Source organism: Acanthopagrus latus, chromosome 5 (genome assembly GCF_904848185.1).
Source record: "Acanthopagrus latus isolate v.2019 chromosome 5, fAcaLat1.1, whole genome shotgun sequence".
NCBI lineage: Eukaryota > Metazoa > Chordata > Actinopteri > Spariformes > Sparidae > Acanthopagrus > Acanthopagrus latus.
In genome coordinates, this window is record NC_051043.1 from 23416266 (window position 1) to 23440216 (window position 23951).

At 42.5% G+C, this 23951-nt stretch overlaps 2 protein-coding genes across 2 annotated transcripts in view; both read left to right on the plus strand.

Moving 5' to 3' along the window:
* The window catches only part of oxct1a (3-oxoacid CoA transferase 1a), a 44489-nt gene extending 43491 nt beyond the window's left edge, over positions 1-998 (plus strand). The window contains exons 16-17 of the mRNA XM_037097418.1: positions 205-306; positions 408-998. Coding sequence (XP_036953313.1) covers positions 205-306; positions 408-443 — 138 coding nt within the window. The 3' untranslated portion in view covers positions 444-998. The remainder of the gene's footprint in view (positions 1-204; positions 307-407) is intronic.
* Positions 999-3218: 2220 nt separating this feature from the next.
* Positions 3219-23114, plus strand: plcxd3 (phosphatidylinositol-specific phospholipase C, X domain containing 3). The gene is made up of 6 exons (XM_037099554.1): positions 3219-3429; positions 14837-15093; positions 15919-16092; positions 17663-17838; positions 18821-18922; positions 20310-23114. The coding sequence occupies exons 1-6, from the start codon at positions 3327-3329 to the stop codon at positions 20464-20466; spliced, it is 969 nt and encodes a 322-aa protein (XP_036955449.1). The 5' UTR covers positions 3219-3326; the 3' UTR covers positions 20467-23114.
* Positions 23115-23951: the final 837 nt, after the last annotated feature.

A 23951-nucleotide genomic window follows, 5' to 3' on the forward strand; every position in this document is an offset into this window, starting at 1 on the left:
AGATGTGAAAACTTTTTTAAAACATTGCTTTCAGTCAGGCTTTCCACCTCTTGAAGCTCTCCCACAACCTAATCTGTGACCACAAATCATAGTAAAGAAATCTCCATTTTGTCTTGTCACCAGCCCCTAGCTATCTCTCTCTTAACATGTTATCCTTTATTTTCTTTCCCTCCCTCTCTTTCTGCCGTGTTTCTCTTTCACCAGGCTGTGTTTGATGTCGATAAGAAAACAGGCCTGACTCTCATAGAAGTGTGGGAGGGGCTTACTCCCGAGGATATCAAGGCATGCACTGGCACAGATTTTGCAGTAAGTTATGCAACAGTTTGACTACTGTCATTTTCCAAATTCAAGTATCACAACCATGGGAAATCTGTTTTCCTAATGTTGATCTGCCTGATGTCTTCTAGGTGTCTCCCAACCTGAGGGCTATGCAGCAAATCTAGAGGAGCTTGCGAAGGATCTGGGAAAAGCTGCTGAAGAGTCAAATACGATCATAAAACACAAATGCTTGGTTCAGTTCCCTGGTAATCAGCACGCAAATATCAGAAGGATTTACTTATCCCTAATTATTGGACACATTTCTTGGTTCTCTATTGCGCGATTAAGTTATTCATTTTTACTAATATTTGTGCAGCTATTACCAAATATTTTTCAAATGTTTGGAAGAGAAGGGAATAACCAGCTAATGTCTATGAAGTAGTTTGAGCTGAACCAATTGTCCTTGGAATATACACCACTGTTAAATATCTTTTCTTTTTTTCTCTTTTTGGATAAATGAGGGAGATGTAAAATATAATGTGCTGACTGTTAAAAAGTGTTTGTAATCACCTCTGCCACAGTGGCGAACTGTTTTCACTCTGCCTCATTAATCCATCAATTTTGGTTGGCATACACTTCGGCCAGAAAACACAAGGCCTTAACATTTTCTACTTACACCTTTGCTGTCCCCTTTGCCTTTGTATGTAAAAATAAAATTCAACCTGCTGAGTGAAACAAGAGGAATAGTTCCTGCCTCTTAACTGTGAAGATGATCACTGGATAGAAAAAAAAAGTCTCTCTCAAAAAAAAACACCAACAGTTGGCCAGTGTGCTCAAATTATTCAGCTCGTCAGTCCGCTGTGATTGAAAGCAAACGACCGCTTTGAGGGTGATGGCTTCTGACACTCTACAGGTTAGAGGTTTCTATATATGGACGGTGTGCTCGCATTGACATTCCTGATGTGATTTCTCCACTCGAGTAGAGAGGGGACATTACCTGAGGGCTGTTGCGTAACTGGAGAATTCAGCCACTGGGCTTTTTTGGGTTCAAGATCAACTGGATTGGATCGTCAAGCAGAAAAATGTAAGAAAGTGACAGGGGAGGGGGGGCTGTTGCCACTGGCTGTTGATGTTAATCCAGTACATCGCTTCATGAATCAAACTAGGGTGGTATCCTATAAGCCTACATTTTTAACCTATTTCGACATGCTGTGGAAAGAGAAACATGACAGGCTTTTACACAAATAGTGCACTGACGTAACTACAAAAGAATGTGAATAAGTACAGTCAACATGAAGAGGCTGATGTAGTAGACAGTGTACACAGTGGCTGTTTTGGACACTCAGGTTGGCAGAAATCTGCCTGTTCTAGTGTCCGAAAACGACTTCAACTCTTCCACGAGAGCTTCAGAAAAACACATCAGACCTACTTTACTTCTCATGTTAAATCACTTCATAATCTCTCAACACATAGCTGCAGTGACCCTCAATCATTTCTCTTTATGTAACTTATTTCCCATGTGATCTTTAAAAGTTGGATTCCTGTTGACTTTAATGTTTTTACATCACTAGAAGTGGTGCCCCTGTGTTCATAGCGTAAGAGTCCTCTTGGATGCCCCTGCGCAAGACAAGTGCCCTCTAGGGTGCCCTTCCAGTGGACAAAATGCGGTGAAGTGCCCTCTCTGCCTCAGTGTATCAGGACTTTCTGTGTGCTGGTTTTCCACCGCATACATCTGGTGTTCTTTTTTGTTTTGTTTTCTGCACCTGCCCTTCTAACTCCCTGAGTCCGCCACCGAGCGCAGGTGTGACCAGCAACGTTAACAATGGCTCATTCTATTAAGTGTCCCAGTAAGCCATGTCTGTGCACGAGCATGTGCGATACCAGAGATGTAGAAACTAGCTCAACCTTAATGGAATGCAGCCCTCCTTCATGTTCCTCCAGACTATAACCATCATTATTTTCATAGTAGTGATGAATTACAGTATGGCTGCACCATCCAACCTGGAACAAATGTTAGTTATGTCGATAAACCATAATTATATTCAGTCTATATCTAGGCAAGGCGTAATATTTGACAGTTTATTTGATTTCTGATTATGCGGCGGTGGTTATGTGTCACTATTGATTTTGCGTGTTCACAGCGGTTTAATACGATCAACCCTTCCTCCTGTCACATCTATGATACGATGATACATGATGACCCAGCACAGGTTTGAAATGGTCCCCATTGTGGGGAAAGTAAAAAAAAAAAGTTCCATCCGATTCATCTTTGAATCAAGGTGACCTAGTTGTTGAGCAGCTCACTTTTAAGTCGGCCAGGTCTGCTGATTATGATCACAGTGAATGTGTCAGTTATTCATTGTGGTGCTGATGAATCACTTTCATATTGCTCCCATTCATCTGAGTGCATTGCCTCAGACGATCCTCCTAGGTCAAGTGGAACTTCCTTTCAACCTGTTAGAGTCTATTCAGACAGACCTTTGTTTCCCTGGATAACATATAGAATTAGACAACACACATCCCTAATGCTGCCAGGCTTGTGTCTTTCTGAGGATACCTGCACATTTGGCCCAAACTAGGCTCCTACTGCACCTTTACCAGCTGGTAGGTCTGGTTATTATACACGTCAAGAGACAGAGCACGGATTATATAGAATTACTGTTTCACATGTTGAGCGAGGCTGTATGTGGGATTATTTTTTGTATCAGAGGAGGTGATTGTAAACTGAAATATGTACCCCTTGCAGTGCTGCGTATTATTAGAAAGCCATGTTGTCACATTTGGATCCATCCAACAAACCGCATTTTCGTTATTGTGCCGCCCGCCGATGTGTTCAGCTCGGGGGGGAACTGCTGCTCGGCCGCGCGGGTGTGTGTGTGTGTGTGAGAGAGAGAGAGAGAGAGAGAAAGAAAGAGGGAGAGAGAGGCAGGGAGTGTGTGTGTATGTGTGCGTGTGTGGAAAGATGAGAGAGAGTGAGTGAGAGAGAGAGAGAGAGAGAGAGAGAGCGCGCACTCCACGTTGGCGCAGGCACCGGTCCGGGAGAACGGATCGTTGTGCACGGCGGCAGCATGGCTTCGTCTCACGGGAGAAGCGACATGCGGTTCGCGGACTGGATGGCAAGTTTACCGCAGAGCATGCACACCATTCCGCTCACCAACCTGGCCATTCCTGGTAGGTGTATTCTTTACCTTGCACGGAGCCATCCTAGCGCACGAGAAATACGCTTGGAGTGGAAACGCTCAAATTATTCTTTTACTGCTTTGCAAACTTTCACGTTTTACTTTTACACGCCATGCGTCTCCCACGATCTTAAATCTTTTTTTTTTTTAATCCCTCTGTACCCTGTTTGGACCAACGGTGAGACCTGTTGCGCAACGTTAGAAGTGCAGTTGCCCCTCTCACTGGTCCGCTGTCTGAAGGTTATGAATGTTCCAGTGCCCACATGATGATTTCGAGCATCTCCATGTCGTATTCCAAGCGATCAGCCCCCCTCCCCCGAGGCACACAGACTGCCAGAGCCTTCCAAAGACTCGCAGCAGACAGACGAACCACGCTGCTCTGTTTTGTGTAGGACTTTTTTTTTTTTTGGCTTTCGCACTGGGGTGGTGGCCATAGAGGAGAGGAGAGGAGAGGAGACAGGGAGTGGGATGGCTCCAGTCTGTGCTCTCAGACCTGTGGCCAATCAGTGCGCAGGCCTCCTTAAACTCCATTCAAATTGGAGACGCTGGCTGTAAAGCCCGCCACTGATCTGACTGATGGAATGGCTTATTAGCAGCCGGTTAATTCCATATCTGCTGCCTAGTGATTATCACACCTCCGCACGAAGCGCTTTCATTCTTCATTTGCTTGCATTCCTAATCCTTTGCGCTCGCCCTCTCCTCTTCCCTCTGTCTCCTTCCATCTCTCCCTCTTGCTGTTGGACTACAGACTACCTGGTGTGCTCAGGGTTCGGCATGTGCCATGATGGCATTTCAAGATGCAGATGGCTTGGAGCCGGGTGTCCGAGGGGGCGTGGCGCGTTACCCGCACTCACCGCTGCTCTTAAGGACGCCAAGACAAATCCAATTAATTATAGATTCAAACAAATTCGGACTGCAGACAGAAACAACATGACATGTATTCCCTCATGCCTGTAATGTATTGGAGCACATGACGTGCTGTGTTACACCACAGTTCATCCATGCCAAACATGGGAACATGCTCTGTTCCATTTAATTAGGTATCATTACTTCTTACTGGCCCTGCAGCCTGCAGCTCAGCTGCTCTCAGTTGATCCTCCATTTGGATACAGACTCTGTAAACATCCTCCTATTCTGTGCACCGTCTTGTGTTTGTGTGCACACACTGGGCATAAGGTTTGTCGAAAATACATTTCATAATCCACAGGATTTCATGAGAGCCTATTCAGCAGCAACCATGTGCTCTGCTGTGGTGTGTGTGTGTGTGTGTGTGATTTCTTTCAAAAGTGTGTCTTTGGAGTGTGACATCACGTCTCATCTAAGAGCGCAGTGTTACGAGCCTTTGTTCAAGCAGGATGAAAACCAGGACAGACATGAGACCAATTAGATGATGAGTTTTATTTTCTCCACAAATGTCCACTCTTCCTCAGAGTTGTAAGAGTACGATTTTCTTCATGTTAGATTCCTGCTGTACAGTCCTCAGCATCCACCCACTGTTGCCTTGAATTTCGTGATGCTATTTATTTTCCTGGGAAAAAAAAAAAAAGTTCACCAGCTGACAGCCTCAATGATCCAGGCCAGAGTGTTTTGGCAATTTGGAGTACTCTACCATGTGGGGTCGATGTGATGACATGGTGCTCTGCTGTTGCCAAAAAAGCTAAACAGTCCCCACTGTGTCTGTGCTGCCAGCTTTCAGCAAGCAATCGCACAGCTGTACTCATTAGTATACATAATCGTCCGTATGATTGGCAATGAATTTATTTTTAGGGTGTTCGTGGGTACAGAGAAGACTTAATTAGTTTCAGATTTCTATGATGTTTTAATGTATAATTGGTCATGTTTTAAATAATTGGTAGATGAGCTTCTGCAGGATAAACATAACAGATTATAGATCCTTGGGGTAGCAGCTGCTGTACCACAGATTGTATGTACCAACCATATGTGCTGTGATTCAGACCTTTAATCTACCTGGCCCATCTCTATGTGAAAACAGGTTAAAATCAATATCTTGCATGATGGGGTTGATCAACCCACTCTGCTCCAAAATAACGTTTTCATAGTATTGAATGTTTTCATAATTATGTGTTGCTGAACAACATGAATGCCGCCTGGATTGCGTTCAGAACCGATGTTTCTTTGAGTGGATAAAATGTACGGTGCTGGAGTGGCAAGGAGGTGACCGGGGTGATGGCGTATGTAAAGTGCAGGCTCTACGACCATTGACTGGGAATAAAAAAGTGGATAGAGCCACTGCGTTGTTGGCTCCAGCAATTTTCGTTGTAGCAATGCCTGACTCCGACTAACTCCCAGCTGATTCAAACCGTGGGTGGAGTTGAAGCGAGCCAAATAAAGCCTGGTTACCTTCAGACGTCTACCTACCTGGAACATACCAAGTGAGATGAGGCCAACACGCTAGCTGTGTCTACACAGAAAGAGAATTGAGTTTCGCCTTGCATGTTCGATGATTATTGCACCAGTTTTGTCCCCCTTCCAATGAGCTGGCACCCTGGATTTTTTTTATGTCCGATTGATTGTGATCAGTTTAGCCTCTGACTCCAGTCAGCACTCACAAAATACTCTGGTTCTTCCTATTGTCCTGCTATTCAAGATTATGCTGTCCAGCGTCATTTCTTTCCGCTATCTCCTCTCTGTATGTTTATCAAGTGACATTTCCCCTCCATTCAGCTGTCTGTGAGGAATTTACCCGCTTTTAGAGCCTAAAGTGGCCATTAAAGGAACTGCACACTCCATTTTCTCAGCTCTGGAAGTTAAAGCTTGGTCCGGACCTGTTTGTCATTAAGTTTTAGCTACAAAAGCACTTTGGTTCATGTCAGGAGAAAGACTGAGAATTTGGTTCAATGTTTAGAAAAAGGGTCTCAAGTAACTTTTTGTTTATTAGAACAGACTATGTTTTTTCCCTAATGTTAACTTGTCGCTGCAAGTGAACAGTGCAATTCTATTTTGGCGTGAAATCGAGTGTAATACTTTGTTAGTGAACATTTTACTGATTTACATTGTTGCAACATTGTTGCAAAGTGCAAGGTACGTTATTAATATTTCCCTTATTATAATACTTCAAAAACTTAATTTTGCTGGAATTATGTTTCCCTCACATCTTATTTACTGGTCACAGACAATCACTGCAGCAGTAAACTGCCGTGGTCAGGATGATTGAATGGTTAGTCAGTCTCGTAAGTTAGTTTTCTTCGATCATTTTATTGTTTCTGTAACCAAAGTAGGCAATTAGAACAGATTAATTTTCACTCACGAAGGTGCAGGGGTTAATAGACCCACGGATATTGTCTCAGTCCATCATGTGCACTGACGTGGTGGCAGTAATGGTGGCAGCTAATCTCGGCGCAGGTACCTTCGCTCCACCCAGCATGCATATGTGACACGCTGGCAAGTTTATTTATAGGCAGACATTGAAAATCAGTTTCCATTACAGGGCCTGCAATGAAAAATGAATTCAAGTGAAGATATTTAATTTACAGTGCAGGAAGGAACAGTTGCTGACCAAAGAAGAGAGGCTTGTACGGGAGGGAAGGATGGACTGTCTTCATGAGGAGCTTTGCTGTTGCATGTTGCACAAGCTGCAGACAAGACAAGGCCGACTGACTCCTACAGGCAATGAGTTACAGTAATCAATAGGTAAAGAGATAAAAGCATGTCTCCTGGCCCCCAAATGTGACAAACAGCTTTGATTTCTTAGGTAGAAAAAGCCTAGGGTGCAGTCGGTGTGAGGACTTCAGCTCTTTTGAAGCAAAAGACGTTTTTTAGGCTTTCAGTGTCCGAAATCCCCTGAAAAAATAATAAAGAGGATTTTAAAACAGCGCTTTTCAAGAAGACATAAAGTTGTTTTCTATCCTTAACGTAACAATCTTTTAGCTAAGAGCAGGGCTGAGTGATATGAAAAATAAAATCATACAGCCATTATTAAGACAGACATGGCAATGGCAGTGGGATTGGAAAGAATTTGCATTTCACTTTCACTGAAAGTGAAGATGTGATTTTTTTTTTTTTGGTGTCCGTACGAAGAAAAACAAATGTATTTGTTGGATGATATGATTTGTATGCACGGGCATCTCTGATTCGGATATTTTTTCATCAAGTGCTCAGCCATGACTTAGTCGCAAAACCGCCACAACGATGCCGACAACGTGGTGAAGACTGATCGATTCTGTCAAAAAACAGCAGAGAGGTCCAGCTGAATTAAAATTGCATGATCTCGTGATTGCGTTCAAAGATGCTAATAAATCACTTGTCACCCTAAGAAGCGCTGACTCAGTGTTTCGCTGCTGTGGAACCTGCCTAAAATTCATCCAGCAAGAGAGAGAAGAGATATGAGAAGACAGAGGTTAAAACATAGATTAAAACAACAATTTTAAGACAAGAAGGCTGTGAATGCAGTCAGATTTAGGTCGGGTTTTTCGATCAGAGGGGCAGCATGGAACCTAACTATGTTAACGGTGAGTCATGACAGCGCAGCAGCCAAGCACATTATAGTTGTAGCAGTTATTGAATAAGAGTATGACATATTCTCATGAGCATGATCCTGCCAGTCCTCTGATGGTAAGAACCACCTTGTTCTTGACGTAAGAAAAATGGTTGCTTTCAGGCATGACTCAGCTTCTGCGTGTTGCCCCCCCTACACGCCACTTTGGCCTCACACTGCGGCGACCTGTCGAGTCTACGAGCCAGCTGACCCGCACCACTTCTACTCTACAGCTAATTAGGGGAAAGGGTGAGGCGATGGGCAGGAGAGGAAAGAGAGAGAGGAAGTGGTAGCAGATTAAAGATGGAGGTCGTTAAAGTTAGAGGAGGGAATGAGGGAGGGAGTAGTTATTGCTTTCCGTTCATCAAGCTGATCAGCAGAGGCCACGGTGGGCTATTTTCTCTGTGGCTATTGTTAGATCTGCTAGGTGAGTGCTGCAGACTGCCTGGCTGCATGTTGGTCAGCAAAGGTGTGCTGGGAGAGATACCGTCAGTCTGTTTCTCTGTTCTGGCACCATGAAACAAGCTTCACTGGAAGAAGGGGAAGGGCTCTAAAGGGAAGGGAATTTCACTACCATAGTAATTAAAGAGTTTCACTACCAAAAAATGATTACAATTATTGTAATATCATTATTTATATAACAAGACACTGTATTTACATTCACTCTCTGAACGAGCGGTAAAGGAAATTAAACCTATTTGCCTTTAAAGCTGCGTTTGCTTATTTTTGGGTTAAGATTGGCATGTTATTCCCCTTGCAAATGTATTATTAATATATATGTTTACCCCTTTTAAATTACATGTGGTGATGTGTGTTCTAGCTAATATAAACAATGTCAACCAGTGTTTCGTATTATGATAAAAGAATTGCCATAATAACATTACTGTTATAATTTGGCCTTAATACAATTAGCACAATCCTAAAGACTAATAAAAAACAGAAAAAAATGGTAGTGAATTAAAAATTGGACAGTAGATTGTCAAGCTTATATTGATTAATTTGCTGTCGGGGATGTTTACATCTTGTTGGGCTTCAATTCAAAGCAGGCAGACTGCAAGATGAGAGTTGTGTGGTACACTGCATGTCAACAGCTGCAGAGAGAAGTTAAACCTTATCAATCCCGTCTTTAACTAAACAACTTTGTAGCTGAGAGTAGGGCTGAATAATATGCAAAAACAAAAATCATGCAGCCATTATTAAGACAGGTAGTGCAATTGTAATGAGTCACGATTTTAGTGGAAATGGAAAAAATTTGCATTTAATTTTCACCGAATCAAAATCTAAAAATGAAGATGTGACAAAAGTGTAAAAATTTTTTGTCGAAAGAGATGATTCGGATGCAACTTAGTGACTTCATCTTTAAAGATGCTACAGCAACCACAAAGAGCCAAAGTGTCAGATTACACGACAGGGCTCGAGGGAGCCTCACTTAACCTCCGATGGCTGACAGCAACAGCTTAAGGCTCAACCGGAGGTAAGAAATGAATAGCATACCTTAGGCCACAGGGAAAAGGGTGAAAGCAATTGTATTAAGTTAAGATGGCCTTGCGGGGGGAAAAAAACAACAAATCTATTGCAGAAGTGGCATCTTCAGTCTTGCGATCTCCTCAGGGTAAAGGCTGGCCAAGGACTTTTAGCTGTAAATTTGTCCATCAGTCCCTTGACTAGATCCGTGCTGCTGCCACTTAAGCCCCTGAACAAGGAGGATGAATGGTATCAGATGCCAGGATAAACACTGGAGAAGGGCAGGAAACCAGGCCGCTAAAAGCCATTTAAAAATAGAGGATGTGAAATTCAAAACAAACACAGGAGGAGAAAATAGTTTGGTGGGGAGAAAGATTTCTCCTGTTAGAGGAATGAAGCATATTGGTGGTAAAGAGGTACGATGGGTGCAGCAGTTTTCTGTAATAGATATGCTCCCATGTGTCACAAACCCTCCTCAATCTTCATTTAGCTCAACTGTAGATAGACCAAAGTCACTGCGTTTGATCAGACACTCATTCTGCCTCTCATGACTTTTAGCAACAGTGTAGAGATTCTGGTTTGTAAAGAAAGTGTTGCTGCATTAGTATTTGGTATACTCATAATAAACTATTTCACTCATAAACTTTCCCATTTATAGGAGTAGAACTTTTGTCAAAATGTCTCAGAAGCAGACAGAAGTGGTTAGGTACGAATTTTCTTTTAACGTGCTGCTGTTGCCTCACCACCGGAGGTTAATTGAGTTTCCAGCAGGAGGAAATTTATCTTGATTCTAAAAAGTGAAATAAGTCTGTTTCGTCCGAAATGTATGTGCTTTTGTGCGCGGTGCCACTCGAGAGAGATGGAGAAGCATTGCAAGGTGAGCAAACAAAAAGAGAGCATTGAGCTGGAATCTAAAGAATTAGGGAGGTGGGTAACGCAGATGGAAAGTCCAACTCTTGAAGGAGTTTTAGAAAAACATGAAGCCAGATCTCCTTTCCTCTCCTCTCCTCTCCTCTCCTCTCCCACCCAAAATAGATCTCATCGTTACAATTTGTCATGAAAAAGGGGAATAAACCACCAGTGCTCCTCTGAATGGTCTACTCTCATTCAGCCAGAATGACTCACTTAACGTGGGTCATTTTCTCTAAGGTAGCAGTCATCACCCACTAACAGCGTCATCATCATCCTCATTGTTGTCATCATCATCATTATGTGATTCGCTGTGTTATCACTGTCTCAGCTGGCTTCAGCCTTTATCCTTCTACCTCTTTCCCTTCTCTATTCACGTCCTCCTCGCCCCCCGCGGGGCACCATCTTTGTGTTAATGTTGCTGATGTGCGGGAAAGAAGAGTTCCCAAAGTTCACACTGTGCATGTAAGAAAGTGCTGCTCTGCGCGGCTGCTGTGACACATGAAATGCATCAACCAGCGTGAGAGTAGACAGTCGGGGTGTTGTTTTCAGGAAGCACGTCGTTCCCGAACGACCGACTGTGGCACTCTCAATCATGTGTGATCAGATGGAACCAGAGCAGAATCACCATGCAGGTCTCTCCTAACGAACTGGGTGTTTTTCAAAAGAGAGGGAACGGTTAGATCACTGAGGCGGAGGCCAGGAGGGAGGCAGTGATATAGATTTTCCTTTAGTAAGCTATGTGCTAACAGTGATTGCTGTTGACAGTGATTATGCACACACCATGGATATAGCCATTATTCAGACTTTCTCGTCAGGTAAAGAAAGAGGAAAACCTCACCAAACATCATTCACCATCTGATGAATGTGCGGTGTTAGTTCAGGTGATCAATAAGAATAAAAAAGTAATATGACTCAACTCGAAAATGTTTGTTACTTCTTATATTTATGTGTTGCTCCTGAGTCAGCGTCACGTCATTAAGGTTGAGCAAAAGATTTCACAATGTAAAGATAATTAATATAATTAACCGCGCCCAGAGCTTGATCATGTTGAATGTGCCTCTCCCTTCTCTCTCCGCTCAGCTCCCTCTGCAGAATCCTATGGATGTTTCCTGCACACTCAGTGAAAGGCTTTGCCCTTCGGCCTCTGCTCCTCCCGCGGGATTGCTTCTTTTGTGCAGTATAGCGTGATGCACAGGCTTTTCGTCATACATATTTAAGGCATTGCTCATTAGTAAAGCACAAGCAAGCTTTATTAGTTTGCCTTACAGGAGCTTTCATTAAAGCTGGCTAAGATGCAGTTTCTTGCATCATCCTATGGGACTGCTGGATTTAATTTGTGTGAGCTGCTCTCCTTCAGTTACATATGACAGGAATGTCCTCATGAATTGCACAGTTACGTCTCCTAGCTATTACAGGTTCACTCTCTGGCTCTTCATTAGGTACAGTTGCACAATCTGATGTGATCCGATACAACAGGTCTGCCATAAAGATGATAATGACCATAATGTGTTTCCCTACTGATGTGGTAGCATGTGGTGGTGTTGTGATGGAGTGCATTGAATTGGAAAGTCTTTCTAATATTCTTCCTCTAACATGTAATTTTGCCAAAAATACCAAAATATTGATCTGTATAGATTATAAAATATTGAAGTGCTTTCTGTACTTATTGATCGCAGTATAAATACACCAGCACTGGCTGTGTTTTTTTTTTCACGCTCCTCTCTAACATCGAGTTGACGGACACCGATGAGGTCCTCACATCAGCCCACCTCCCTCAGGAGTGAATCAACTATCATCTTAACAACATAATTTTTAATTTCTGGTATTTAAACACTAATAAAGACAAGGAAGAATATAATAATTTTCAACAGATCCCCATGAATCCTGTACACTGGGCCATGCAATTGGGTAATTCCTGCTATTTTCTGCCATTTCATAGACAAAGCAATAATCAGTTCACGTAGTAACGCAGCAGTTTACTGGACAATGAACACTGTCGTATCAGAAAACCATCAGAGGCAGAGAGAGATATCTTTATCTGCAGCAGTCGCAGCAGCAGAGCCAGCTGTTGCGGCTGGTTAAGGTCATACTCTGTTGCGCTGTGACCCTGACGGTACGGTTCAGCCTGCAGTGATGCTGTTTGCTCCTCTGCCCCAGGATTCAGCTGTCTACCCTGCTTACGGTCATTCTCTGGGCCGACTGCGAAGGCTTGGCACTGGAGTATCATCTGAAGGTCAATTCAGGCGCTGAGTCAGTCCGTGTGTGTGTGTGTGTGTGTGTATGTGTGTTGGTGGAGGAGGAGGGGAGGCTGTATGTTTGTTTGAGTGAAAGAGTGAGGGAACATGATTAGGAGACAAAAAGAGGATGAGAAATTGATTGCAGTGATGAGAACGGGACACCAGAATTACGATCAGCCTGATTAGCATGTAGCGGCGGCACGAACGCACAAAGACACACATTTTTCTTTAATGGAAGGACACGCGACCTTTAGAATTCACAGATCCGCTGCAAGGACGGGGGTTTACCAAGGAATGCATCAATACATTGACAGACTTTGACAAATTGTCCAGTGTTATTTTTACTGCCACTAATGTGAACACTGTTACTCAGCTGCTCCGAGAATAACTTGAATAATTAGCCACACAATAAAACTAGAATAAGCTTTTTGTTTAAATTGTTTTCTTCACCCAAATGATACCGAAACAGTTTCTCAGAAATAGCGGTACCGATCTATTCTGGGCGTTTCTGTTTTATGTAAGGTTTTGAGATGTATTACGCCGGACATTTCTGCCGCCAATTCAACACAATGTTGGCGAACGGAAATGTGTTTGTGACTCTCGAGGCACCGAAAAAGGACATTTGAGTCACAGTTTTTTGTATCAGCACTGTTTTCTGCAGAAGAGAAATAGATTCATGATCTTTATATATTTTTGCAAGAAGATAATTAGGCACCACCAGATGGTAGGTCAACTTGTTCGCATTTAAAGCAGTAGTTCATCAACCCTGTCTGTTGGAGGTCAGTCCAATTCAGCGGCAAGGCATTGTGTCATTAATATATGAGTCAAAGCCAGTAATTTTGCCTAGTTATTCTATATCTGTCTGCAAGATATAAGCTGACATGTTGAAAAACTTCACTGATTGAGCTGATCTTATTTCCGCTACCACCAGGAATTACATCAGCAAGGAGGTGTTTCCACTAAGATCCATTAAACAGGAGTAAGGAAGCATTTAACGACTGCATTATTTGGATTAGGTGACACCGAATGAAGGATCCTATTATCTACAAGAAATTATACATTTGCCACTGTGAAAATATAAGTTAGCCGTTCTGAGGGGTTCAAGGATGAGAAATTGCAAACTGAATCACTGGGTACTACAGGAATTTAGTAGATTTACAGAGGTGGTGTATCAGACCAACATCAGGTTGAATCAAAGTCTTAATTAAGCCCATGTGCTGTCTGTCGAAACAAAACTGGCCACTCACAACAATTCATTGAGTCCCTGAAACTATAACCTCTGATTCCCAACGCACACAATGCAAATGATTGCCTGTTGTAGAAAGCGTCCCTGAGCCCATGTAATAATACCCTTTATACAATCATGTGTTTCATAAAGTGTTGCACCTCGCCCCATCCTTGCTTATGAACGATTGTGCCTGTTGAGAATTCACACCCAATAAAACTATCACCAGTTACAGTGAACCTGTTTATTGACCCTGTGGATTGTTCCAAACAGGTGTTTTTGGAGCATCCCACACCTCTCCCAGTCTTTTGTTGCCCTTGTCCCAACTTGTTGGTGCAGAGATCAGTTTCGCCGGCTCTTGCTCTTCAAGCATCATATCCATTGACTCTGCAAAAGTAATTGCTGAGAAACCAATATCTGGAAAAAGGTTGTTACCAAGGTCAAAGTACTATAAATTCTGTATTATCTATTGAGGTAACGTTCTATTTGGCAGACCCAAGCCCCACAAGGTGCAGTTCCTTGAATGGCCACTTGAGGGTGGCTCCCAAAGGGAGGCGACCCCAACAGAGCCCCAAATGAACATTCCCAACTTTTTAGCAAAAATAAACATCCTGTGTACAAAAAGTGGTTTTGGTCTCCGTCTATGGCGAAATTGTCTTGCTCGTGACAAAGTGTCCGTTATCAGGAACTTTTTTGGACCACATGTACAAGATTACTGTAGGTAGAAGCCACCAACTGACAACTGGATTTGAGGATTCACTGCAGAAATACTGAACACACAGAGCTCTCAGAAAAATCTAATGTAATAACCAGCGTTGTTGTTCTGTGATGGATGGGAAATGTGCGCGTATGTGAGCACAGGCCTGCTTCTTTTCAGCTTGTCGGAGTTCATAACTTCTAACCATGGAGGCTGTTACTCACACAGTCGGTGTTGTTGCCATGGCGCCGGGCTGTTTTCCAGCGCTGACCCCAGCGCTTTCCAGCACTGACCCCTCACCTCCCCACAGCCATCAAACAGGCAGCCCCTCAAAGACCTGCATACAGAGTCTGTTTGTGTCTTCTCCAGGTTCCCACGACTCCTTCAGCTTCTACATCGACGAGGCGTCTCCGGTGGGCCCCGAGCAGCCAGAGACGGTGCAGAACTTTGTTTCTGTTTTTGGCACGGTGGCCAAGAAGCTAATGAGGAAGTGGTTAGCTACACAGACTATGAACTTCAACAGCCAACTGGAGGCTGGGATCCGCTTCTTTGACCTGCGCATCTCCACCAAGCCCCGCGACCCCGACAACGAGCTGTTCTTCGCCCACGGGCTCTTCAGTGCCACGGTTAGCTCGCAGTTTTTGGGTGTTTTCTTTTTTTTGATGTGATAAACATTTGCCAAGGCTTGTTGTTGCTAAGGGATATCTGTGCATTTCTGTGTGTGTCTGTGTGTGTGTGGCAGCAGTTTTCTTTGTGAGTGCAGACTGAGAGCTTAATTATACAAGGTCCTTTAGAGATTTTAAGTGCAACACAGCTGTTTGTCTGGTGATTTTTTATATAATTGTGTCATATGATTGTGTGACATAACATAAGAGTGCACATATTAACAAGCATTTTTGTAGCATATTGGCTCTTTATAAGTCATCATAAAGCACTTGTTAATGTTACAATACTGTATTCTACAATTACTTGTGCAACATGTGTGTGTGTGTCATTTTAGAACTGGGAAAATATTCTGACTGAAATCAGCAGTTTTTCAGATGCTTACAATTTTGCTTTGTGGTTTTGTGGTTTTGTCAGATGAGAAAATAAATCTATTAAGTGTTATTAAAGGATAAGTTCATCCAAAAACAAAAATTCACTCATTATCTACATTAAGGGAGGATTGCCTTACCTTGTAATGCTGCCACTTTGACAGGCCTAAACAGATCAAGGCGTATTGAGATCAAAATCCATGTAAAACAACTTCCTTACTCACTATCTTGACGTAGTAATTAGGAGGTCATTGGGAGAAAACTCTTAATTAGGGCATCTCTTTATTGTGACCTAATAAAATGGCCAAAATGCCATCAAAATGCATGTTATTGAGCAGCTAGTTAATAGATAATATGTGTACCCTAATACAAAGTGCTAATCATAAATACATGCATTTTTCATTTTTCTTCTTTCAGGTGAGAGAAGGTTTGGAGCAGATCAGTAGTTTCCTGTCAGCTCATGCCCGGGAGGTCGTGTTCCTGGACTTCAACCACTTCTACGGCGTGCAGAACCTGCACCACGAAAAACTGGTGGCCATGTTGAAAGAGGTGTTCGGAGACAAACTGTGCCCAGTCGTCTTTGCTCAGGAGGTAACTCAAATACACTTGATGCTTAGCAGGCAGTGGGATTAAAAACAGTTAAGTGACCTAACAGCAGGACTCGAACAATTATTTCAGACGTTTCTTTCCCCTTTAACAGCTCTTGATTGAGAGAGGAAACGGGGAAGCATTTTTAGCGTTCGTGTGTGTTCAGAGGCTTTTGATAATTACTGTTTTCTCAGCCCTGCATAACTCTCATTTCTCTGATTTGATCACTTGAGATGCAGAACGATGGTTATCACATCCCTGCTCATTGTTGTTTGCCCTCTTGCGTAGAAGTCAAGTAGAAAATCCTCCCGTGCTCAGATTTCCCCCTGTGCTTCCTCTCTTCCACTTCCTGTTCCAACCCCAACCCGAGCTGATTATGCATGTGAGGAACCTGGCAGAACAAATACCGATCAGCCTTAAAGCTCATCGAAAACCTTCGCCAACTCCCACACCGCGCACCTGAGTGAGGCTGAAGTGTAGAGAAGAGGAAAAAATTCCGGCTGAGACGATCGGATTCTGGAAATAACGAACTCCCTCTCAGAGCTGTAGGGGCATCTGGGGCGGTGTTTAAATATAGAGTAGACAAATGACTGGTGTTCTTTCGTCCACAGATATCATTCCAGGAGCACATCGGCTCGTCACCTATTTGCCTCGCAGTTGCTCTCCTACACAAACTTAATCCACTGAAAACTTTTTTTTCCCCTCAGCTGTAATAGTTAGAAGGTCATCCTCGCAAAGTAAATCACCTCATGAGAAACAAAATAAAAGAAAAAGGAGAAGGTACATTTATTGTCATCTTTTAAATGAGGGTTTAGAAAACAAAATAATGACAGAGTCCTTGAATCCTGCTACATCTGTTTTAGACAATGGAGGGTTGAGGATGAGTTCAGATGAACGTGAGGTGTACGGGCCTTCCCGTTGTGATGAAATGGCTTATTTTGCAGCTAAAACCACCTCAATCAACTGACAGGGAATATTTTGTTGTTGTTGCTATGTTGATTTAATTAAGCAACCAAATATGTTATGTATTACACGATAAGGTTGCAGTATTTTATAATATTGATACAGTATATGCTGCAACCATAGAAATGTAAAAATATTGGAGTTTGCTTTTGTTTTATTGAGTAATTCAATTGAGAAAAGACATAGAGAGGTTCTAAAGCGCCGTATCTATTACTTACAGGAATTTAATTTTTGCGCAGGTAGTCCTCCGTCTTTGTTAATGTATGAAGCGCTTTCAAAAATGTGTTTTGCCTCTTGAATAGCCAGTAATAGCTCTGAAAATCAAATCTGAATTGTGTTTTGTGCTCCTCCAGCTCTCGAGCGTTGCCTTCAGAAAAAAACAAAAAAACAAAACAAAACATACCTGACCATTTCTATGGTTATTCAGAACCGAATATTGAACAAAGCCGCTTAATGATTATAGCATCGGGCAATTTTATCCAATTATTTCTATTCACTACAATTCTCCCCGACATTCAGCACAGAAGGAGCTCACTTCTCTTTCCCCCCTGTGTCGCCTCCTGCCATGTCTCTCTTTATAACTTCCTGCTCCACTTCCCTCCACCCACAGGTGACTCTGCAGTACCTGTGGGAGAAGGAGTACCAGGTACTTGTCTTCTACCACCACCCCATGGCTCTGGAGGTGCCCTTCCTGTGGCCGGGACAGATGATGCCCTCTCCCTGGGCCAACACCACAGATCCAGAGAAGCTGGTGCAGTTCCTCCAGGCGTCTGTCACGGACCGCAGGTCGGCCTTCGCAGTTATTCCACTGTTGGCACTCTGTCTCCTTAATACGAACGGTTGACTGGGACACAATCTCTGTGACTCGTCATGTCACTCACACATGATGATGTTTTTATTGCATCAGTTATTTGCTGATGTATCCTCACCTGTGTTTTATGTTTTTTTTTCTATAGCATTAGAAAGTCTAACCATGATGAGTCAGATGTATGTATTCTATTTGCTTAGATTTTAGGATGTAATTACTAACAATTTAATTTGCTGTAATTGGTTAAGAATAGTCAACTAAGAGGATGAGAAGTACAGTGAACTGCACAAGTTATCACAATGTCTGAACTACACACTGTGTGTGAATACACAATGTATTATGCACGTAATGTAAAGCTGTATTTTCCATTCACATTTTGAAAACCTCAAACCTCAATTTCCAAAACGTTAATGTCTATATTCTTGTTTGTGATAGAATTGTATGGAAGCCCTGAGGGGCAAGAGAGATTTTTATTTATTTATTTGTTTATTTATTGGTGCACTTTTTTCAAATTGTTTTTTCATGTGTGACACAGAGTGATTTTTTGTTTTCACTCTTTTCATGTGTCGAGCCGAGTGAAAAAAAAAAAGTTTCACACTAGAAAAACACATTTTTTCACTCAGCTGGACACATGAAAGAAAAAATTTGACCATGAAAGGGAAAAAAAGGTGTCATTCCACTCTGCACATGGACAAAAATGCTTCAACATGGAAAAGAAAAATCTGTGAAAAGAAAAATGTTTCACTCTAGACATGGAAGAAAATGAGTTTTACCTATGAAGAAGACATTTCTTCACTCAGATCGACGCATGAAAAAAAATGTTTCACCCGTGAAAAAGAACATTTTTGAACTTGAAAAATGAGATGGGCTTCCTTGGACTTGAGTTTTTTTTTTTGTGCCTACAAATTTCTAAAAATTACACAGTGAAAAATAAACAAATACTTGATGTATCTCTTGCAGGAGGAAGGGGACCTTCTTTGTCTCGCAGGTGGTTCTGACACCCAAGGCGAGCACTGTGATGAAGGGCGTGGCCAGTGGACTGAGAGAGACAATCACAGAAAGGTGTGTACATCGGTGTATGAGTGTGTTATGTTCATCTTCAGTGTAACACATAGTTATGATGAGATGCAGGGTTAGGGACGGAGGTTCCTGGTCTGAAAACTGAAACCGATCTGGAAATTGCAATTCTGTCCGACAGGGAGCAACTGCGCTGGTTTCAAGAACAAGTCTGACTTTATGTAAGCTTATGAGAAAATAACACTACTTGTTGCTTGATTTATTACCTGAACAGTTTCAAAATAAGTTTGTGGACTCAGTTGCCAGTTTCAAGTCTTCTTCAGTACAGCATGGTGTTCACTTTGTGAATTATAGACGCGCGTGTAGAGTAAAATAGATAAATCAGGATATGCTTTAGGGCTATAAAACTACTATCATGGTGTGTCCTCGTGTTCTCAGTCAGATCTAATCAGGATCTCCGCCCCAGCTCCACCTTTCATCCAATACATTGTCACTTCTGGTGCCAAAAAACAAGATGACGCAAAGGACGTATCGTCAAACTCGAGGGTTTAAAAACGAGAGTCCACAAACCAATGGGTGATGCCACGGGAGTTTTAGCACCTGTGATTACACACAGTGTTAGTCAACATAAACACCAGCAAAATGACAGCAACACCTCAGACACCAGAGGCCACAGCCGAGACATGATTTGCTCCGTAACAACACAACAAACCTTCCCAGGCATGTGCACCAACACACATATGAGTCATTGTGGCATTTTATAACTAAATCCAGGGGGTTAGGGTTGGGATTTTTTTATTTTTTATTTTTTTCTGAACAGCTGCCACAGACCCGAGGCGGTGCTTCTCATCCTCCCTCTTTCTATAAATCTCCCTCTTCTCAGTTCTGGTTCACTTTTTCTGATTTACCCTCAGCTTTGTCTGCATGTCACTCCCTCTTAATGTCACCAGCTCGTTAAAAGCGTCGGCAGAATAACCATCAGTTTCCCCCTGGCATGAATTATTCATTCGGCAACTCCACTATCTGCCATTTCTCACCAGGCTTTTTGGTGACTTTGATTCAGGCGTCTTTCAAATTCCGGCCATTCGCTTCGGAGGGCTCGACAGAACAAGAAAGCCGGGCGCGAGGAAGGAGACGGCTCGTAGAATATTTTGCCGCGCAGTAGTAACGCCCTCCCTCCGGTGCACGGCTCTCATGAACATGTCCGGCGTGTTCCAAGTGTCATCCTCACAGCTGGTGTCTGGCTTGTAGACATCCCATGCTGCGTCACAGAGATCTTTTATTGCAGCCTACCGCTCTCCGCCATGAATCATCTCTTTTTTTTCTATTCCTCTCTCTATCTTTTGTGACTTTTATGGCCCCAACCCTGCCCTGACGCGTGTGTCTGTGTTTGTGTGTTTTTTTTTTGTTTTTTTTTTGTGGGTCCTCCCAGGGCCTTACCGGGCATGATGCAGTGGATCAGATCGCAGCGACCCGGAGAGAGCGGCATCAACATTATCACAGCTGACTTTGTGGAGCTCGGAGAGTTCATCAGCGCCGTCATCACCCTCAACTATCACCTCGACGACGATGAAGACGACGCCACCTGAGAACCCTCGGCGGAGGGGGGCGGGGGGCATCGGGGAGCACAGTCGCCACCGTCGCCGGTGGTTTGGTCTGCGCTCTCACTCTTTTCTCTTTGGCATTTATTTCAAGAGGGGAGCTGCACGGCTCCTCTCACTTTATTTAGGGCTATAGTGAATTGAGTGATCGAATGGCAAAGACGGGATGAGGGGATGAGAAATTGGGTTTAAGAGGAACAACAGTGATGTTTGGTTTGGAGCACAAAGAGAATGAGGTTTCGTTCGTTTCCCATTGAGGGATCAACTTTGTTTTTTTTCAAATGAGATGTTCATTTCCTTTACTTCCTGTGCTGTAAAAACTAACCGCTTTCTCCACTGATCAGATGCACTCCTTTCAGTTTTACCACTTCGCCAAGGGTAGATTCTTCTGAGCATATCAACTTTCTGCTAAATGTGTCGACGCGTTCATTCTTGGTATTTCTAGTGACAGTGACAGTTTTTTTCCTCAGAGGTAGTTTTTTTAAAAACCAGTTTGTGTAACTCATACCACTCAAATTGTGGGGCTGGTGTAAGTAGCTTGCAGTTGTTTGTCTCGTTTGAAGAATCTGTCCAAGAGACGTTTCATTTTACTTTGCTCTTTTTTCTTTTTTTAACAATATGCATCTTTAGTCAGATCGCTGCGGGTGTTTCTGAACAACGCCTCGAGCAGCTTGAAGGCAGACTGTGTTCACGATGTGTTTACTCAATACTTTGTCAAGATATTCACCTTTTTTTTTTTGCCGAGGGGGGCTTTCTCCCAGTAGTTCTCCACTGAAGTCAGCCTGCAAACCCAAACACTGATCGGACAACTTCGTACATTGGTAGAGCATCGATTCACTTGTTCAAAACCGGTAGAGAAAACGAGATTGAGAGTTTGGCTTGGATCGCAGACACAAAATGCTGCGTGACTTCGTCTTTGGTGCATCCAAATGAGACAGTAATTATCACCTCGTTGTCGTGTCTAAAATCTCATGACAAATCGACTGTTGCAGCGAGGTATCCGACGTTAAAAAAAGAATTTGTACAGGACAGCTGGAAGTGCAATCCGGTGTATTACTCATCTCTGACGGTTCCAATGTGACAACATGTATTAGATTTTGTAGTGGGTGCGAAGTCGTGATAGCCAAGTATAGAAATACAGTACATCTGGATACAAGAGCGTATCTGCTGTCTGTGTTTCCCCTGCTGACTGCTTCCCCCCCTTTAGTGTGTGTCTACACTTGCTGCTGTAGTCTGAGTCATCATGAGATGTGTCACGGTTTTGTGACTTTTTCATAATAACAGGTGGTAAAGTTGCTCGACACCCCATTCTCGAAAATCCATTTTTTCTCGAAGTCAAGAAAAGGTAGACATCACATTTTTTGGGAGTCAGGAGGTCTTGATGTCACACTTAATAATAATAATAATAATAATAATAATACAATAAATGTTAAATAAGATCTAGCTGTAGCTCTTTGGTGTCTACTTTATTAGGTGTTTCATGTTTCTGAGTGTTTATGAATCTCTGGATTTCTGCTATATCAGTCGCACACTTCACACACACTCGTTTTTTGTTTTTTTTCATTATTTATTTTTAATGCATTTTCTCTCCAAACCCTGCAATGTTTAATTTCAGAAAAAAAGTACTTTGCAACGGCACCCCAGAAGGATGATGGAAGTATTTGTATTGCAATGTATTATGCATGAGAAAAAAATAATTATAAAATACCAGTCCAACATCCACACACATACACACACACACACCAGATGATCAGTGTGACATTTTCTGCAGAGAATGTATTCTGTAAGGACGCTGTCGTCTAGTTTGGTAATGTAAAAACTGAAAATGGGAAGCTCAGCTCTTTTGGATTTGTGAATGTATGCGTCTTGTGAGTAACTGTGCCACTTCTTAAAAAAAAAAACAAGTCTCACGTGATGGAGTGACTGGTGATCAGGTCGTCAGCTAGAAGGTTTTCTTTTTTTTTTTGTATCGTATGCTTCAGTGTGGACATGGAGTTCCAAGTTTTAGAGTTCAAACAGTACTTCTTTCACTTCAGTGTGGTTTCATGTTCAAAATGTTTTATATATATTGTGGACAGTTTGTACATACTGTAATTGCTAAATAGCATACTGCCGATGAATTGTAAATTGTTTAAATCATTCCGAAGAGTCATTGATAACGATTTCTTAACTTATACCGTAACTGAGCTATCACACTGCTTCTTGTTCATATTTTCAGCTCCATGCACGAACTAGAAAAAGTTCCACCATTAGGCTTGTACATCTCCCTCAGTTGTTTTTCTGCGTGATGTTCTGAAGAGCATGGGTTCATCTCAGCTGGAAATGTTTTTACCCTTTAAGGAAAAAATCTCTGACTTTATTCATTTTTTAAATGTTGCACTGCTACTCCACCCACTGCGGATTAAGGGATGAACCCACGCGAATGAGCAGATTTGAAAAAAAGGCTTGCAAATCGTGTTGTAAGGACATTTGTGTCTTCCCAGGTCCGAACTGTTGTCGCTGCCTTTATGTTCTGGTGTGAAAAAGAGTCCTTTTTGCTGTTGTAAAACTCAAAAAAAAAAAAAAACTTCTGTTCAAATGAAAGTGACTCTGTTCTAAGTGGAAAACGGCCAATCAAATAAAGCTTCTACGCCTAATGAGTGTCTAAGTGAAGCGTCATTTCACGAGTCTGTGTTGTCTGAGCTTGTTGGGAGGTGATTGGTTGGTTAGTCGCTGTCATTATTAAAGCCATTATAATGAAACTGTAATTTAATTGATTGGCTGTGCTGTAAATCTGAAGTACATTTGCAGCTTTTAAGCCATCACGCCAGCATTTTATTACCTATCTGTACAGAGGAGCATCCTGAAATCATCCAGTTTCCAGGGTGATGAGGACGGAGGTGGGTGGGCAGCGGCAAGCGGGGTGACTTTCTGAGACCGTGTTCTTCGTAAAAAACAGCATCTGTCATCCTGTAGCCAGGTGATGGTCACAAAGAGGAAACAGACGACCCAGATGTTGAAAGGTTCAGTGTGCGAGTGTTTCTTACTGTACTGTTGGTACAAGGTCTTTACACGCTAAGAAAATAAAATGTTGAGCTATTCTGAGCTTCTGTTAAGTGGCTGGTGAAATGTAAGATTGTTGCAGTGTGGAGACATATCACTAAACCTCAAATTAACGCTGTTTTACGCTCAGTTATACAGGATTAATTGAACGTCATGTTACACACGTCTTGAAGCTGCTTGGCAAGGAAAAGGCAGAACTCATTCACTCGCTCTGTGCAGATTATTGTGCACATGATGTCAAGGTTCTTAAAATCATCATGTCCTGTGGGCTGTATTCGGTTTCACTGCCACAGTAACACACTTTAATCCATTTACTAATGGACTGCAGCTCATTTAAAACCCCTTTCGTGGAAAATCGAAAGAAATCGCAATCAATATCTGCCCTTCGTTTTTTACTGAAACAGCCGTTCGCTGGAGAAACAAGAAAAAGC